A 19131-nucleotide genomic window follows, 5' to 3' on the forward strand; every position below is an offset into this window, starting at 1 on the left:
TATATATATATATATATATATATATATATATATATATATATATATATATATATATATATATATATATATATATATATATATATAAAGAAGAGTGGAAAAAAATGAAAAATAAAAAATTTAAGTAAACACAGTACGTCTAGTCATTTATTTTTTATTTTTGATAAAGATATAATATTTGAGTAATTTTTTTTATCCAAGGAAAATTGAGGGCTTTTTAATAATACATGAATTAAATAAAAAAAAATTAATAGTACAAAAATTAAGTTCAACTTCTAAAACATCAAGCAACCAGGTCAAATATATGAATGAAGTATGGTATAAGAGTCCAAGTTATGGCTTTATTGAGCAAACCTTATTTTAAAGGTATAACTTATTATAAGGTAATAGTAAGGTATAAGATTTGTTTCCTAAAATTGGAGATCTAAGTATCGGTTAAGTTATAGACAATTTTTCAACTTGACAAAAAAAAAATCTAGTTCACCTTGAATTTGCTTACAATTTCATATAATTTGATTAAAATTTTGAAAAAAAAAAATCATTTGTTTCCCCATTAGGTACATACTAATTTCATCAACAAAATATGGTGTACTATAATATGGTCTAGTTTACACGTAATATTTCAACAATAATATTTTTGACAGAAAAAGGGTCAAATAAGTTTCTAAATTTTACTTGAAATTTTATTAACAAAATCCAAACGGAAGAAAGGAAGATCCAAGTCGTGTGTACTCACTCTCCTTAAAACTGTTTCGTAACTTTCCAATGGTGCTAGGAGCGTTGTAGAGTCAGTCTCCTAAGATAAAATGGATCACGACTTAATGTTTGAGCACTCGAACAAACAAGCCCGGGGAACTAGAACACAAAGAGAGCACTTCGACGTTTTGGAAGTGTTGACACAATTAGGGCCTGCTCAGGACACCTTGTGATCTTACCCAAAAAATTCAGATTTGTAACCTTCAAAACAGACAACTTAATTTGGAGATGAATTCTAAAAGTAATTAAAATTAGAAACGAAAGACAACTTAATCTGGAGATGAATTCTAAAAATTAAAATTGGAATTAATAAGAAACAGAATTAATACTGTCTAGAACGGCACTCCGAGAAGTAAACTTTTTGACGCACGACATTCATTCCTGTCCGCAAGTGTCTGCGTACACGAGTTAAGCCTTCTTCAAGCTCATTTTGAAATTTGATTTGCACTCCCTCAAATTAATTCCTAAGAAACAGAATTAATACTGTCCAGAACAACACTCCGAGAAGTAAACTTTTCGACCCACGACATTCGTGCCCGCAAGTATCAGCGTACACGAGTCAAGCCTTCTTCAAGCTCATGTTGGAATTTGGTTTGCACCCCTACGCGCAATAGAGAGCCTCTAAGCTATAAAATTCAAACTCCCTCTAAAAGGATATTGGAATTTGATTTGCACCCCTGCGCAATAGAGAGCCTCTAAGCTATAAAATTTAAACTCCCTCTAAAAGGATATTGTATATAAAAGTGGTGCAAATCCACTTCCCAAACCAATGTAAGACAAATGTTACTTCCAAGCCTTTCCACATTTATTTTCCTACTCAAATGAGTTTAATTTTAGAATCAATTTCTCATTCACTGATTATTCATTTCAAGCATACAATATATCTATTTCTTCGTCTCAGTACAAAGAGTGTGAATCCAATTTGACCCAACCCAAACCGGAGGTGGTCTCCACATATATTTGCACCACAAAATAATCACTTACAATGCCATTTTATGCTAAAGTTCCAACAACTTAACAACTTATGATACACCCTTCTACAATTACATATTTAACAACAAACCTAATCAAAATCATACTCTAATGAACTGCACACAAAAAAATAATAATAATAATAAAGAGAACAAACATGAAGCCATGTTGATGAGCAGTCATCACCGAGGACGAAAAAAAATCAAAAGAAAAATTAAGGAAAACGACTGAAAAATTCTTAAAATGGGTCTAAAATCAAAGAGCATAACATATTTAAAAACTCCATGCAAGAAAAAACTAAACAAAGTTACACCCATACTCCCGCCACTTAAATTAAGGAAAAATGGTTAAGTCTCTCGAACTAAAGCACCTTAAGCCTCGAACTGAAGCACCTTAAGTTTTAAACATACGCATCTTAAGAGTTAAACTGATGCACCTTAAACTAGAAAGTGACATATCTTAAGTTTTAAACATATGCACTTTAAGCTACAAACTTACTCATCTTAAGCTATAAAATTAAACGCCAGTTTTAAACTTACGCACCTTAAAATGTGACCTTATGCACCTAACACTATAAACTTACGAACCTTAATCTTTAAATTTACCAACCTTAAAAGTTAAAGTAATGCACATTAAACTAGAAAGTAACGCACATTAAACTTTAAACATAGTAGCTTAGAGTATAATTTTATTTATTCATTTATTTATTTATTCAAGTGATCGAGAACAATGCATACCATAAGAAATGTGGAAATTTCATGTATGTGCATTTTCCTTTTGCACCGACAGAATTACACTCTCCGTTAAAAAACAAATTCACACAATCTCATAATATGATCCAAATTGTTATAAGATATAGTACGTCTTGGAGCATATGATTGTAGCAGATAAAGTAGCATATAAAAAAATGTGAATAGGAAACGTTATTTCTCTGTATTCCTTGGGAGGCTCCTGGGGGAGTAGACAAAGTCTCCATATTATTCTCCACTCATCATCATAGTTCTCTGTTCTTTCATTATATTCCCCAATCCCCCTTTCCCTCTCTCTCTCTCTCTCTCTCCCCCTCTCTCTCTCGTCCCTCCCCCACTTTATGAACTAGGAGAAATTTAGGAACACGTACAGGTGTCAGTCTTCAACTCCATCTGAAGAGTTTTCCATGGGAGAAGTCGAAGAAAGATTGTTGGATATCACAAGTGAGTTCACCATCTTTAATTAAGTCTCCCCCCTTTTTTTTTTTTTTTTTTTTTTTAAATTTCTTCATATTTTCAGAAGAAATCCATGCCTTTACATAAACAAAACAGAATCTCCGCCGTTACGGTGGTTCACTAAGAATCTCCGCCGGCGGTGATGGAGAACAACAGAACAGGGGTATTCTGGGAAGTTAAAATTAAAAGAGTCTAAATTACTACCGATCATATATGACTTTCATGACAAGTTCGGGGATTTTAATGATGTTTTCAAGCACGATTTGAACTAGATGTATATAGAATTGTGTTTTTCGCTTTTCTTATGTTAATCAGTTAGAACTAAATTCTGCTCTGTAATCGTTTTTGCCTCTGTTTTCTTGTTTTTCTAAATTCATCAAATAATATTTGTAATTTAAATATATTTTTTTATTAGTATCACTTCTATTACAAGTGACTATATGTTATATACTTTTTTTATTTGTTGCAGCCTAAAGACTCAATATCATCAGTGTAGGGTGCTAGCTAGTTTTTATGAATCTCAAACTTGAGGCTCACTTTCCTCAAATTTACGGTCCAAATACTTGTATATTAATGTTCACAACAAACCTAAATTCATAATTCTGTAGCCGTTAATAAAATAAGGTTTCTTTAAAAAACCTTATTTTGAGTTGGCGAGTTAAGATTGCCCCGTCAACTTCTTACTTTATTGATGGTTGATTGATGTTTATTTTAAGATGCGTTTCAAAAAAAAAAAAAAATCTTTTCGAAGCATGCATCTTACGTTTGATAGGAGAATTCAGAGTTGGGCTACCCTGAAAAAGACATTGCATTGAATGTGGAAATATCCCTTGGCAGACATAGCAATGAGGAAAAGTCGTTGTACGAGTTGTGTGGTCACTTGCAAACTTGAAATTGATTAAGAATTGGACTAGAAAATTGATACGTGATGGATTCAACAAATTCATATATAGATAAGTAATTAATGAATATAAAGTAAGTGTTACATATATTAAATGTCATGGATAGGATATGTCTCATATAAGGAATAAGAGTAGAGCTGATTAGTTGGGCAATAGCATAGAAGTATTTCTGTATTAATACATGTTTAGGGTTGCATTCAAATATGATGCGTGTAATTCGAATGTTTGAAGATTATCATCACAATTAAATATAAGTATAGTTTGGACATAGACATATATATTGACAAACAACATAAATCTTGTTCTTTACTTTCTGTCATTGTTATTATTTTCTTGTTCTAGTTAATATGAACGTGTTTGGGCTAAATAGTGATTTTTGGGCAGGTTGTGATGAGTTTGAGGAAACCAAGGAAAATAATCAGGGTTCAAAATCGAGTGGCGTGGGACAGAATGACTGGAAACGGTGGCTGCAAGTAGCTTTCTTTACATTTTCTACTTTGGCAGGCATAGTAGCTTCAACTCTGCTAGGCAGGGTGTACTATGACCAAGGTGGCAAGAGCAAATGGCTTGTTGCAGCTCTACAAACCGCAGGGTTTCCAATCCTCGTACCATTCCTAGTCATTTCATCGCCCAAAACCCCCGACCAAGAAGCCAGAAACCCTCCATCTCTTGTTGTTCTTGCTTCAATTTACATTGTGCTTGGTGTTGTTCTGGCTGCTGCAGGGATTCTCTACTCGGTAGCTATAGAATACATCCCGGCCTCTACTTATACTCTTGTGAACTCCAGCCAATTGGCCTTTAATGCCCTCTTTTCCTTGTTCCTCAATGCCCAAAAGTTCAGTCCTTACATTATCAACTCCGTTGTGCTCCTCACCTTCTCCCCGTTGCTCCTCATATTCGGGCAAGATTCGGGTGAGAGCGAGGTGATGGGCAATGAGAACTACGTACTAGGCATCCTGTTCACTCTCGCCGCCTCTGCCTTTCCTGCCCTGTTGTTCTCCCTAACGCAGCTTGCGTTTGAGAAAGTCATCAGGAGTGAGAACGTAAAGGATGTGATTGAGATGACGATTTTTCAGTCTCTGGTAGCCACTTTGGTGACCCTAGTAGGGCTAGTCATAACCGGGGAGTGGGCCACCCTAAACCAGGAGATGTTGGATTATAAGCTCGGGGTGTTCTCTTATGTGCTGGTCTTGGTTTGGACGGCCATATCGTGTCAATGTTACACGTTTGGTGCTGTTGCCTTGACGTTTAAGGTTTCTTCTTTGTTCTCCAATGTTGTTATAAGGTTAGGCACTCCAATTATCCCATTCCTCTCGGTCATATTTTTGGGTGAAGAGATGAATGGTCTGAAAGTGATGGCTTTGGGGTTGGCTCTCTGGGGTTTTGCCTCCTATATATACCAGCATTACCTTGATGAAAAGGAAGCTAATAATAACAACAATGGTAGTGTTGGTGATGAAGCTCAAGACTCCACTGAACAACTCAAGATCAGTGCATTTTAGTGAATGATTTGAGTTGTGAATTGAATAATTAAAAGTATGCATATATTGGTAAGTGTGTTGTAAAATACATACCCTTTCAAAAAGTAAGGGGTTTGTACATATAATGAAAATTTTATGTCTTATTTTGTAGTAACATTTTATTTGTATCAAATTTCATTTCACAAGTTTACTTTGGCTTTTTCAACTTTGGATTAACGGAAAAGTCTATAATCACAATTTGAATGTACATTATGGGTGAAATTTACTTTCTGACCCTAGTTAATAAAGGAGCATAATAAGATAAATCAGTTTAAGTTGTTTGATTCTACTTGAATATATGTTAAATGTGAAACTCTGTTGTTAATAAAGGAGCATAATAAGGTAGAATAGTCTAAATTATCTATAGTTATCAGTTCAAATTAAGAAAGTTAATAGGTAACTTCAATTTGATAAGAGAGTCAGATTTATGCAAAACAAAATAACTATTCTTCACACACGTATAATCTAACTATCACTTAAACTGGGAATAACTGAGATTTATATCATACTAATTGATTTACAAATAAAATAACGATAATTTAGGTCTAAGATTTAGTAGAAATTTATTAATATATTAGATGGGGACATTAAAAATTATTTTTTAAAAAGCCCATAGGTGAATCAGTGAATTATCCATTGAAAGGGCATTGAAACAAGTAGCCATCCAGTGGTCGAAAGGGCAGTGCCAATGCCCTTTCTTTATCAAAGGTCCCACGTCTCATTTTATAACGTTTTTAAAATTATCCCAAGCATGGGCCCAATGGGCATGGATATGAAGAGGCCCACATTATTTTTTTTTATTTTTTATTTTTTTGTTTCTCTCCAGTTGTCCCAATTGTAAGCAAGATTTTAGGCACCCCAGTCATGATTGTCAATTACAGTATTCAATTTTAGGTGGAAAGTTTTAAATTCTCATCAATTTTGATCAATCTAATTAAATAAAGAGGCGTTATTGTGTGGACCACGATTCAAAAATAGCATCGTTTTACGTTTTTTACGTGACCTGTTGCAATATATATATATTTTTATAACTCATAATGCACATTATTCTAACACATAATGTGCTTTATCTTACTCCAGAAGTTTCATTATTCTAACACATAAAATACATTATTCTAACACATAATGTGCAAAGCTCTGTTACGTTATTGTGGGAAGGACATTGATTTTGACTCACATAATATATACGGAGTATTATTCTAACTCATAAAATTCAACAATGTCGTTTTGGACTGTGGTCCACGCGCGCGCACATATATAATATAACATTAATATTTTAAAACATGATATTTTTTACTTATTTTTTGAACATTTTTGTGTTTTGAACTTTGAATTAAATTTTTTTTTTTTTTAAAATAAAAAAGGCCCGCGAGGCAACCCTCAAAAGCCCAAAAATTAAACTCGCGATTGGGTGGACCGACCCGCTTTGTCAGTATTATGCATGTGTGAACCACGGTCCACACAATAATTATTTGCCTCAAATAAATAAGGAAATCTCACAAGAGACAATTACATTCATGGCACATGTTGGATTTTTGAGGACACGTTATGCATTTTTTTTTTAAATTTTGTTATTATGTAAAATGAAAATACTTATTTTTATGACTTTTGGTCCAGCATTTTTTAGGTCATATTGAAGAGATGATGACTTCCAATTGTGTTAACAAAGTAAATTGTCATGTTAACAGATGAATACTTGGAAATGTAGGGTTCTCAAAAAGACTTGTTCATCAACAACTGCAAATATATGATGTCTTTGTCAATGCTCTGATTTTCATTACTTTTTTACATATGTATTTCATATTTAAAAATTGTTTTAATTGGCTTGTAGGCTGGTATGAATTTTCACGCAATGCATGCCATAGCCATTAATACTCCATCCCAAAGCTCTGTTATTGTGGAAAGGACATTGATTTTGACTCCAGTAACAGTATTATTTATTTTGACTAGGAGATGTCGCTTAGAGCATCCTTAGGTTATCCCCATTATTTGTTTTTGAAGCGATTTTAGAATAGCTAGTAGGGTGGTTTTTTTACAAATGTGAGGGAGAGAATTTTAAGGATATTTTTTCCTGTAATACATGGGATTTTGGCAGAGTTTGTGGGCCCCATTGGGCAGAAGACAACTGCGCCTCACGCGGCGCAGTTTTCGCGCCCGCCTAGGCGCGGAGCAAACAGTAGACAACAGACGTGTTAGATCACAAATATTGTCTAAACATACAAAATAAATCTACGAGAAACTTAACTCGTAGTAGCGGAAGTATAAGTCGTGTTGATCTCCAGCCATGGTTGATGTCTTGTTGTGTTGCCTCCTCTTGAACTGTAGATTTGCAGGGTGTACTTAACCCATAACCCTAGATGGTGTCCTGGTATAATTTGAGTAGTATTAGTACCATAACTTAAGTGCTATATAGTTGTCTATCCTGCATCCCATCAATGCAGGCTTTATATAGGCATAATGGTGGAATATGGACTAAACCTAAATGTCCAATCAAACCTATAACTTAATGTGCTTAATCCACTTGCACCACATTATTAAGGCCCACAATATATAATATATATTGTATGGGCAGCTCAACAAAATTCTTCAATTCTTCTTGATCATTCAAGTTCTTCAATTATCTTAACAGGTAATTAAAATGACTAAATATTTTACAATTCTTGTTTATTGTTTTATTTACATGACTTGATAATTTTGATTTCAGAATAATATATTCAAGAATTTGTTTCTTGATTAATTATTTATTAATAGAGTTTCTAAATAAATTCTCTTTTTTCCCTTAGGATTTTATAATTATGTCATTTAGAAAATATTTATCTGGGTTTGAGAAGCATAAAAAGAAAAGAAGAATTGAGTAACTAACTCAATCTCAAAAGGGAGCTCTTGAAAAATTCATTATAAAAGAAAATCGATCAAATAGATGTGCAAAAAGATGATGTCAAGGAAAAATTGTTAGATGCTAATCTTCATATAGAAGATCAAGATGATTGTGAGATTAGAAAAAATTTAAATGATAGTGTGCACAACGATGATACGTATTGTGACAATGAAAATAATAAGAATGTTTATAGTTGTTTAGATGATGTTGGACACAATGATAAACCAAATGATTCGTTTTTATTTGACATATATGATTCAAGAAATTAGAATGCCCTTGATTCTAAATTAATAGATATTTTTGTGAAAGATTGTCCTAAAAGAGGTTTATTAATAAATAAAGATCCTAAAGATAAATTCTTATGGATGATTTTGCGTCTAAATGTGCACGGCGCATATCACGTTTTAAATGAAATTCAGACGTATTTTTATATATATAATATTCATATTTTAAATTTTTGACACAACTTTTTGAACAACTATTATTATATATACAAATTAATTCAAAAACGAGACCCAATTTAAAATATAGGAACTCAATTTTTATTGGAACTGAACTCACCTACACTAGTCATATTGCCAAAGTCTTGACTATCCTTTTCTAAAGAAGGGCATTCCGATCTTCCCCATATCCACAGCAAAAGCATTATTATTATTATTATTATTATTTTTTTTTTTTTTTTTTTTTTTGAGAATCCACAGCAAAAGCATTATTTCCATTGAATTTGCACGCTGCAACCACACGACCATATCTAGAGCACTGAGTATACAGTAAATTGAGATTTTTTTTTTTTACTCAATTCGTTGGCCAAACCCTCTTCCAGATCATCATCATCTAAAAGAAATAGACACGAATTATTAGAGACCCCAACTTGATTAAAATAAATTAATATTTAAATATAAGGAATAAAATAATGGAAGGCGTGATATCACAGCATATAAAAGTTCCTATGTTTTGTATACTAAGATAGTTATATTTAAAGTTAGTTTCACTATCGGTTAGGTATAAGTTCTTAATGTTAAGGTGTCCATTTATATATTTTATTAATGACTCCGTACTTATGTGTATTAGGAGTCTTTATTATAGGCACACTAGAATTCATTATCCTTCACCTTAAATATATAGTAATATTATCATTTACCATCCATATTCTAACTAAGACTCTTTATATCACATCTCTTCATCATCTACTTTAAATCATCATGGATTTATCAGTAATAAGATTATTCACTAAACTGTTGTTCTCATAGTATCCGTACATCACTTTCTCTTCTCCATTAAACATACTTCCTCAAACTATCTGAGTATCTGTTATGGAAGACTCAACTTGTTCCCTTTCTTCGTGCAGTAGTCAAACTCTCAGTGGATACGTTGATGGTACGTTTCTATGTCCGGCTTTATTTATTAAGGTTCTGGATGAGTGCTCTGTTGTAACCGCGCTCTAGATGAGTGTTCCGTTGTAGCTGCGCTCCGGATGAGTGTTTCATTGGAGTTGCGCTCCGAATAAGTGTTCTGTTATAACTATGCTCCGAATAAGTGTTCTGTTATAACTGCGCTCTGGATGAGTGTAGTACCGTTATAGCCGATCCTATAGTCGAAAATTTGATCTTTTGTTCATGACAAAGCAGCATAAAAGGAAACTACATATCTAACAAAAGACCAATTGGTAGGCATCTTCTCCAAGTCACTAACCATGCACAACAAAACTAAATGATCTAAGGAAGAAGTTCAATGTTCTCGCTTGAACTCTCTATTCTAGGCGCACTAAGCTAAAATTCATTCTCTGTCTCCATAGATTATTAGGAATATTACCATTTACCACTCCTATCATGACTAGACTCTTTGTAGCCTTATAAATACATTTCTTTATTATGTACTTTAAATCATCATGGGTTAATCAATAATAAGATTATTTTCAAAACTATTGTTCTCATCATGAGTAACAAAACAACCACAATTTTTTTAATATGAGTTAACTATCAAAATGGTATCTCGACTATATCGAAATTATCAATTTGGTCATTGGCTATTTTAATTGACCAATTAAGTCCTTCAACTTTAAAAATCTTAACCAATTTGGTCATCCGATCCATTTGTTTTGTCGTTAGATATATATTAACTCGGGACCAAATTGGTATTTTGTTATAGTCAAGTGACCATTTCAGTAATTAACTTTTCAAAGAAAAAGGTGAATGTGATGACCAAAATGGTCCTTTAATGAACTTTTAAAGTCAAGGGACTTAATTGGTTAAAAAAATAATCAAGGACCAAATCAATAATATCATTATAGTCAAATGACCATTTCGGTAATTAACTCTTTTAATATTAAGATATTTATATCTAAAATTTTAAAAATTGATCATAAATTTTTTTTATCATATATATAATAACCACAAATTTTTGTATATTAAATTATTTGACTTTAAAAAAAAAAAACTTTACTCAATTCATTTTGTTGACTATTAATTGGCAACTATAATATCTAAATCATAATTTAGTGTACATGAAATTTTCTATTGGAGAGTTGAGTTTGAAAATTTTAGTTTAATGAATTGAAACTAACAGTTCGAAACACACACATTATGCTAAAACATACAGAAAATTACTATTCATTATTCAAATAAAAGATTATAAAAATTCAATTAGAAATTATCGCATGTAAATAGTTTGGATCACAATGTCTATATATGTTTGGATTTTCCATTTATTATTAGTATTATTGTTGTTAGGTTTTGGCTTAGGCAGTATAATTTTTTTAAAAATAATTTGCATACATACCAATAGCCAACTTATTATTGTAAGGTTAAGTGTATGAGTGTATCAATGCTTTAAGGTTATAATTAGATATAACTGACGAAAAATATAAAGGTTAGTTTACATTAAATTAATACATTTTAAAATTTATACTACATATACCTTATAACATTGTCTATATTTTAATCAAACAATTTGAGGCAGATGTGTAAGCGAGTTGGTTTGACCAATGAATAGTAAAAAGGACAGGTAATGGGACAGAGGAGTATATGAATAAGATGACGTTTACAAAATATATATATATATATATATATATATATATATATATATTTATTTATTTATTTATTTATTTATTTATTATGATGAGGACAAACCAATGGAGCCACCTGCCTGATTGTGTGGTTCTAAAATATCGAGGATTTTATAATATTTTGTTAGAGTTAATTCCATTGTCTTTAGTTCTAAATTTATTTTGAGTACTACTGACTCTGTTACAATGTAGTATCTGTTTATAACTACTTTTTCAACTTACTGAAACACAAAGAGTCAACAGTTACCTCCACTAAGGCTCAAACCCACCGTTATATATTCTCCACATCTCTCTGTTCTTTCATTATATTTCTCTCTCTCGCCCCCAACCCCACCCCCCCCGCGTACAAGTGTCAGTCTTCAACTCCATCTGCAGAGTTTTCCATGGGAGAAGTTGAAGAAAGATTGTTGGATATCACAAGTGAGTTCACCATCTTTAAAATTTTTTTTATTTAATTTCTTCATATTTTCGGAAGAATTCCATGCCTTGCCCTTACGTAAATAAAAATAAAAACAACTCACAGAAAGCCACACGTTATTAGTACTTATTATCCTCACCGGTACGGTGATTCACTAAGAATCTCCGCCGCCGGCGATGAGAAGAACAGAACAGAGGTATTCTGAGAAGTTAGAATTAAAAGAGTCTAAATTACTACTGATCATATGACTTCTATGGCAAGTTCTGGGATTTTAATGATGTTTTCAAGTACGATTTGAACTAGATGCATAGAATTGTGTTTTTCTCTTTTCTTATGTTAATCAATTAGAACTAATTCTGCACTGTAAGGCAGTTTTTAAGGAGTTTTTTGACATGTTGGAGGAGAGAGGGGTAGAGAGTGAGGAGGAGAATTTGGTGGCCTCCCAGTGTGATGCGTGAGGCGCAGTTGGGCGCATAAATACGTTATTTTAATTAATTCTATTTTTCGGCTTTATATTTTGTTTTCTTTCTTTTTTTTTCTTTTTTTCTTTCCCTCTCATTTTTCTCTTTTTTAATGACACCTACAAAAACACTTAAAAAAATCCCACCAAAATCTCCATTATTGAAGAAGGCCTAATCGATTTTGCCTCAATTGTCTTGTTTTTCTAAATTCATCAAATAATATTTGTAATTTAAATATATTATAGCCTGGGGCTGAGACTCATCATATCCATCCTTAACCAAAGGTCAAGGTTCGATCATTGGTTTTGAACATGGGGTACCTCTAGATCTCCAGACCAGCTGTCCTCCAACGGTGGAAACACTGGGCTACACAAAAAAAAAAAATATACCGTAATTAATTTATATTATATCAAATAATGCAAATTGCTTTATGAATCTCAAACTTGAGGCTCACTCCCCTCAAGTTTACTGCTCAAATACTTGTATATTACTATTCACAACAAACCTAAATTCATAACCATGTAATTGTTAATAAAATAATGTGTTTAAAAAGAACTTATTTTGAGTTGGATAATGAGTAGTTGAGATTCGTCCTGTTAACTTCTTATTTTATTGATGGTTGATTGATATTTATCTTAAGATATAAGATGCGTTTCAAAAAAAAAAAAAAAAACTTTTTGACGCATCTTACTACCTTTGATAGTAGTATTCAGAGTTGGTTACCATGAAAAAGACGTTGCATTGAATATTTGAATGTGGAAACATCCCTTGGAAGACATAGCAATGAGGAAACGCCATTGTAGGAGTTGTGTGGTCACCTGCAAACTTGAAATTGATTAAGGATTGGATTAGAAAATTGATACGTGATGGATTCAACAAATTCATATATAGATAATTAATTAATGAATATAAAGTGAGTGTTACATATATTAAATGTCATGGATAGAATATGTCTCATACAAGGAATAAGAGTGGAGTTGATTGAGTTGGGTCAAAGTATAGAAGTATTTTTGTACTAGTATTATATGTTTAGGGTTGCATATAAATATAATGCGTGAAATTCTGAATGTTTGATTATTACCATCACAATTAATAAAAGAATAGTTTGAACGTAGGCATATTGCCAAACAACGTAAATCTTGTATTCTTTACTTTCTACTATTGTAATTGTTTTCTTGTTCTAGTTAATCTCAACATGTATGGTCTAAATAGCGGTTTTTGGGCAGGTTGTGATGAGTCTGAGGAAGCCAAGGAAAATCAGGGTTCAAAATCGAGTGGCGCTGAACAGAGTGACTGGAAATGGTGGCTACAAGTAGCTTTCTTTACATTTTCTACTTTAGCAGGCATAGTAGCTTCAACTCTGCTTGGCAAGGTGTACTATGACCAAGGTGGCAAGAGCAAATGGCTTGTTGCAGCTTTGCAAACCGCAGGGTTTCCATTCCTCGTGCCATTCCTAGTCATTTCGTCGCCCAAAACTCCCAACCCAGAAGCCAGAAACCCTCTATCTCTTGTTGTTCTTGCTTCAGTATACATTGTGCTTGGTGTTGTTCTGGCTGCAGCAGGGATTTTTTACTCGGTAGCCATAGATTACATCCCGGCCTCTACTTACACTCTTGTGAACTCCAGCCAGTTGGCGTTTAATGCCCTCTTTTCCTTCTTCCTCAATGCCCAGAAGTTCAGTCCTTGCATTATCAACTCCGTTGTGCTCCTCACCTTCTCCCCGATGCTCCTCTTATTCGGGCAAGAGTCAGGGGAGAGCGAGGTGATGGGCAACGAGAACTACGTACTAGGCATCCTGTTCACCCTCGCCGCCTCTGCCTTCCCCGCCCTTCTGTTCTCCCTAACACAGCTCGCGTTTGAGAAGGTCATCAGGAGCGAGAGCCTAAAGGATGTGATTGAGATGACAATTTTTCAGTCTCTGGTGGCCACATTGGTGACGCTAGTAGGGCTAGTTGTCACCGGGGAGTGGGCCACCTTGAGCCGGGAGATGTTGGATTATGAGCCCGGGGTGTTGTCTTATGTGATGGTCTTGGTTTGGACGGCCATATCGTGCCAATGTTACACGTTTGGTGCCATTGCCTTGACGTTTAAGGTTTCTTCTTTGTTCTCCAATATTGTTATAAGGTTAGGCACACCAATTATCCCATTCCTCTCGGTCATATTTTTGGGTGAAGAGATGAATGGTCTGAAAGTGATGGCTTTGGGGTTGGCTCTCTGGGGTTTTGCCTCCTACGTATACCAACATTACCTTGATGAAAAGGAAGCTAATAATAACATCAATGGTGTTGGTGATGAAGCTCAAGACTCCACTGAACAACTCAAGATCAGTGCATTTTAGTGATTGATTTGAGTTGTGAATTAAATTAAAAGTATACATATATTGGTAAGTGTGTTTGTAAAATACATACCCTTTCAAAGTTTAAGGGTTTGTATATATATATGCTTTTTGTATATATATGAAAATTTGATGCCTTATTTTGTAACATTTTACTAGATTGTATCAAATTCCACTTCACAAGCTTACTTTTGATTAACGAAAAAGTCTACAATCATTACTTGAATGTTTTGACCATTTTAAGTGAAATTCATTTTCTGATTGTACCTAACAAAGGACCACAATGAAATAAACTAGTTTATGTTGTCTATAGTTGATCGGCTCAAACTAAGAAAATCAATATGTAGTTTTAATTTGGTAATAGAGTCAGATTCAAGTAAAAGAGACTATAGTAAAAGGGTAACCGCTCTGCGCGCACATAATTTAACTATAACTTTAAACTCACATTCTTCAATTATTCACAAACTTTTGTGCCAACTACCATATAATGTAATGACATTCCAGTTATCATTCCAAATAAGTGGTCATAGGCTCGAACTCTATGGTGGCTTAGATTCTTTGGGATGAAAATGTTTTAAAAAATATAGAACAAATACTACATTGTAAAGACTCATGAGTATTTCAAAAATAAAATTCTCAAACTTTTGCGAAATAACTATTTGCTACATTAAACCAATCATTATTGTGTGGACTATGGTCCACATGATGAAAATACATTCAATACACAAATAATGTACTATCAAATAATGTACGTTCAGTACATAAATAATGTGTTTTTTATCATATTAAAATGTACATTATATTCAGAAAAAGTATATTATTTGAGTATTGAAAGTACACTATTTTGTATAATGTATATTCAGTACACGAATATTGTACTTTTAATTTATTAATAATGTACTTTTTGTTATGGTCCAGGCATCACCGTAATTTGTCACATTAAACTGGCAATAATCGAGATTTATATCATACCAATTGATTTACAAATAAAATAGTACGATTATTTAGGCCTAAGATTTAGGCAAAAAAAAAAAAAAAAAAAGGCCTAAGATTTAGTATAATTTTATTATATTAGATGGGGACTAAAAATTATCTTAAAAGCCCATAGGTGAATCAATGAATTTTCCATCGAAAGGGCATTTAAAAAAAAAAAAGTAGCAATATAATGGGGCAAATTATACTGTGCACCACGGTGCACATAACAATGTGCATCACGTACCTAAACGACGTCGTTTTGAGCATTGTAAACTAATCGTCCATTTTTTTTTGGAAATCACGTTTCCCGTTTCGGCCGGTCTTTGTATTTATGTTAATATTCTGCGTATTCCAGGCAATCATTCTATATATTATAGGCAACCATTCTGTGTATTATAGGCAACCGTTATGTGTATTCATGTTAGTAACACATGTTGTGATTTCATGTTAGTAACACATGTTGTGATGTGTTTGTGCATTCGAATGTTTAGGAGGATGAGTTCTGTGTATTTTGTGTAAATATTATGTGTATTCATGTTATTAGCACAAGTTGTGATGTGTTTGTGCATTCGAATGTTAAGAGGATGAGTTCTGTGTATTATGGGCAAACATTCTGTGTATTCTAGGAAAACCTTCTGTGTATTCTATATAATGATTATGTGTATTATAGATAATAAATTCCCTTTGAGTCATTTCGCGTCCACTAACATCTGTGTATTTTGTGTCAATATTCTGGGCAAACATTCTGTGTATTCTAGGCAAACGTTCTGTGTATTATAGATAATGATTATGTGTATTATAGATAATGAATTCCCTGAGTCATTCGCGTCCGAGTCTACTAACACCAAAACGATGTCGTTTTACGTACGTGGTGCACATTGCTATGTGCACCGTGGTGCAGGGTATAACGATTGATATAATGGTCGAAAGGGCAATTTTATATCGTGGACCAGGGTCTACAGTACACCATGGACCCAGGTCTAATATACATAATTTGAGTTCATAATGTACATAGTTTATGTTTATAATGCACAGAATTATATAGCCGATAACACATAAACACTTAACATAATACACATACACATAAACACGATATTTTAAAATAAGTACATACAGAGCATTTGTATTATACTATTACGTTATGAATTTATGTGTCTTCATCTATATAATTCTGTATATTATGAATTTCAATTCCATAATGTATATGTGTTTATGTGTCCTCAGCTATATACTTCTGTGTATTATGAACATGAATTCTGTATTTTATGAAGTCATCAAATTCTGTATATTGGACTAGGTCCACGATAACAATTGGGTTGAGAGGGCAAGTTGCTTAATGCCCTTTCTTCATCAAAGGGCCGACATCTCATTTTAGTAATAGTTATACCATGGATCGTCACAATTTACATATTAAATGTTCACAATTCAAATTGTGAACATTCTGTATATAAATTGTGTATTTTGAACCCGACTCCACCTTCTGCAGAATAATTTGCTTCATTTTTTTTAAATGGTTTTTAGAATTATCCCAAGCACCATTTCAAAAAAAAAAAAAAAAAAATTATCCCAAGCATAGGCCAAATGGACATGGACTGAAGAGGCCCACTTTTTTCGTTTTGTTTCTCTCCAGTTGTCGCCATTGTAAGCAAAGATTTTAGACATCCCACTCATGACTGTCAATTTTTTAAGTGGATAATTTCAAATTCTTATCAATTTTTATTTCCGACCAAATAAACAACGAAATCTCACAAGAGACAATTACATTCATGTCACATGTTGGATTTTTTAGGACAATTTATATCACAGACTAAAGTCCACGTAGCTTATGGATCCTAGATTGAAATAATGAGGATTTTTTAGGACAATTTATATCACAAACTAAAGTCCATGTAGCTTATGGATCCTAGATTGAAATGATGAGGTATAGAGTTCATACTCAGTAAATAATGCATACTCGTAGGGTACAGAAATTTATTACACAAAACAGAAAAATTACAACACAAAACACATAATATTATGGACCATGTATTCGAAACGACGAGGTACAAAATTCATACTCATAACTCGTAAGGTATAGAATTTTATAACATAAGACACAAAAAATCATAACACAATAGACATACACAGGTTATATATTTATTTATTTTTCAAATTTGAATTAGGTACATAATTGTGTTCATAGGCAAAAAATTTCACAACACCAGACACATAAATTCATAATATAAGACAATTATTATTTTGTTTTAGGTACAGAATTCATACTCTTAATGTACAGAATTTCATAAAGCAAGACACAAAAAATCATAACACAAAACACATACACATGAACCAGGGTCCATAGTGCAGTGTGAACCCTGGTCCATTGTATAAGGATTGAATTTTGAGAGCACGTTATTTTGTTTTGTTTTGTTTTTTTTTTTTTTGTTTTTTTGTTTTTTTGTTATTAGGTAATGAAAATACTTAAATTTTTTGACTTTTGGTCCATCATTTTTTAGGTCACATTGAAGATATGATGACTTTCAATTGTGTTAACAAAGTAAATTGTCATGTTAACATACAGATGAATACTTGGAAATGAAGGGTTCTCAAAAAGACTTAGCTTGTTCTTCAACAACTGCAAATATATGGTGTCTTTATCAATGCTAGACCTGGCCAAATTCCGGGCCTGGGCCGGTCCCGGGCCGGTTCCGGCCTGGGCTTGGGCCTAGAATATCACAGGTCGGGACCGGCCCAGGGTATATAGGGCCGGTCCAGTCCTGGGCCTACCCGGACCGGTCCCGTGCCCGGGCCCGGGCTTCTTGTGGGCCGATCCTGGGCTGGTCCAAAATATTTTAATATTTTTTGTAAATATTTTAATAAATAACTTATTATAATTAATTAATTTCGTTTATAAAAATATTTGAACTCTTAACCCTATGATTAATAATTTAAGGTGTTTCCAATTAAATTATTTCACCATCTTGGTACATCAATAATAATAATAATAATATTAATTAATTAATTTTATATATATATACACACACACATACTTAGAAGAATAAAACCCCAACGTACGTTGCTTGCAGTGATGCAGAATTGAGTAGCCCCAAATCCCCAACAATTTTGTTTGTTGTATTAAAAATATATATAATATATATAATGTGGCTTAATGGAAGCAAAGCATGGCAATCTCCCATGCTTTGCTCAGTTTGCTGCCATTAACTCCATTAAGCCACATTATTATATATATATATATTATGGAGTTAATGGCAGCAAAGGCTGCAAAGCAAAAGTGGCAAACATGCCATGTGACATGGGCTCATTGCCCATGGCTGCATAGAATGCATGCTCCCGGGCTTAGCCCCGGGCCTGGTCTGGGCTGGTTAGGGGCCTGGGTCGTGCTCGGGCTTGGTCCTGGGCTGGGCTCCGGGCTCTTTTTTTAAAGGACTTGAACCGGCCCTTATCAAGCGGTTCCGATCCGGGCTAGGCCCACTTTCAGGTCGGTCCGGACTTGACCGTGCTTTTTTCCGGTCCGATTCAGGGTTGGTTCGACCTTGAACCGGCCCGTGGCCACCTCTAATCAATGCTCTGATTTTCATTAATTTTTACATATGTATTTCATATTTTAAAAATTGTTTTGGCTTCTAGGCTGGTATAGTGGTATGAATT

At 33.4% G+C, this 19131-nt stretch overlaps 2 protein-coding genes across 3 annotated transcripts; both read left to right on the forward strand.

The window, feature by feature from the left end:
• The first annotated feature begins 2615 nt into the window (after positions 1 to 2615).
• Positions 2616 to 5518, forward strand: LOC116032137 (probable purine permease 10). Of its 2 annotated transcripts, XM_031274560.1 has the most exons (3): positions 2618 to 2758; positions 2789 to 2918; positions 4217 to 5518. In XM_031274560.1, the coding sequence occupies exons 2-3, from the start codon at positions 2882 to 2884 to the stop codon at positions 5332 to 5334; spliced, it is 1155 nt and encodes a 384-aa protein (XP_031130420.1). In that variant the 5' UTR covers positions 2618 to 2758; positions 2789 to 2881; the 3' UTR covers positions 5335 to 5518. The 2 variants fall into 2 exon arrangements, with proteins under 2 accessions (XP_031130419.1, XP_031130420.1); XM_031274559.1 differs by having other exon boundaries at positions 2616 to 2918.
• A 6071-nt stretch (positions 5519 to 11589) lies between these two features.
• Positions 11590 to 14694, forward strand: LOC116032138 (probable purine permease 10). Its single transcript, XM_031274561.1, has 2 exons — positions 11590 to 11714; positions 13400 to 14694. Exons 1-2 carry the CDS (start codon positions 11678 to 11680, stop codon positions 14509 to 14511), a joined length of 1149 nt encoding a protein of 382 aa, XP_031130421.1. The 5' UTR covers positions 11590 to 11677; the 3' UTR covers positions 14512 to 14694.
• The last annotated feature ends 4437 nt before the right edge of the window (positions 14695 to 19131 follow it).

Source organism: Ipomoea triloba, chromosome 10 (genome assembly GCF_003576645.1).
Source record: "Ipomoea triloba cultivar NCNSP0323 chromosome 10, ASM357664v1".
Classification (NCBI taxonomy): domain Eukaryota; kingdom Viridiplantae; phylum Streptophyta; class Magnoliopsida; order Solanales; family Convolvulaceae; genus Ipomoea; species Ipomoea triloba.

What these genes read in the sequence shown, in the direction of transcription:
- LOC116032137 (XM_031274559.1), top strand. Translation starts at nt 2,882, where the DNA reads ATGGGAGAAGTCGAAGAAAGATTGTTGGATATCACAA. An exon ending in AAGATTGTTGGATATCACAA is followed by an intron (nt 2,919 to 4,216) that starts GTGAGTTCACCA and finishes ATTTTTGGGCAG; the next exon opens with GTTGTGATGAGTTTGAGGAA.
- LOC116032138 (XM_031274561.1), top strand. Translation starts at nt 11,678, where the DNA reads ATGGGAGAAGTTGAAGAAAGATTGTTGGATATCACAA. An exon ending in AAGATTGTTGGATATCACAA is followed by an intron (nt 11,715 to 13,399) that starts GTGAGTTCACCA and finishes GTTTTTGGGCAG; the next exon opens with GTTGTGATGAGTCTGAGGAA.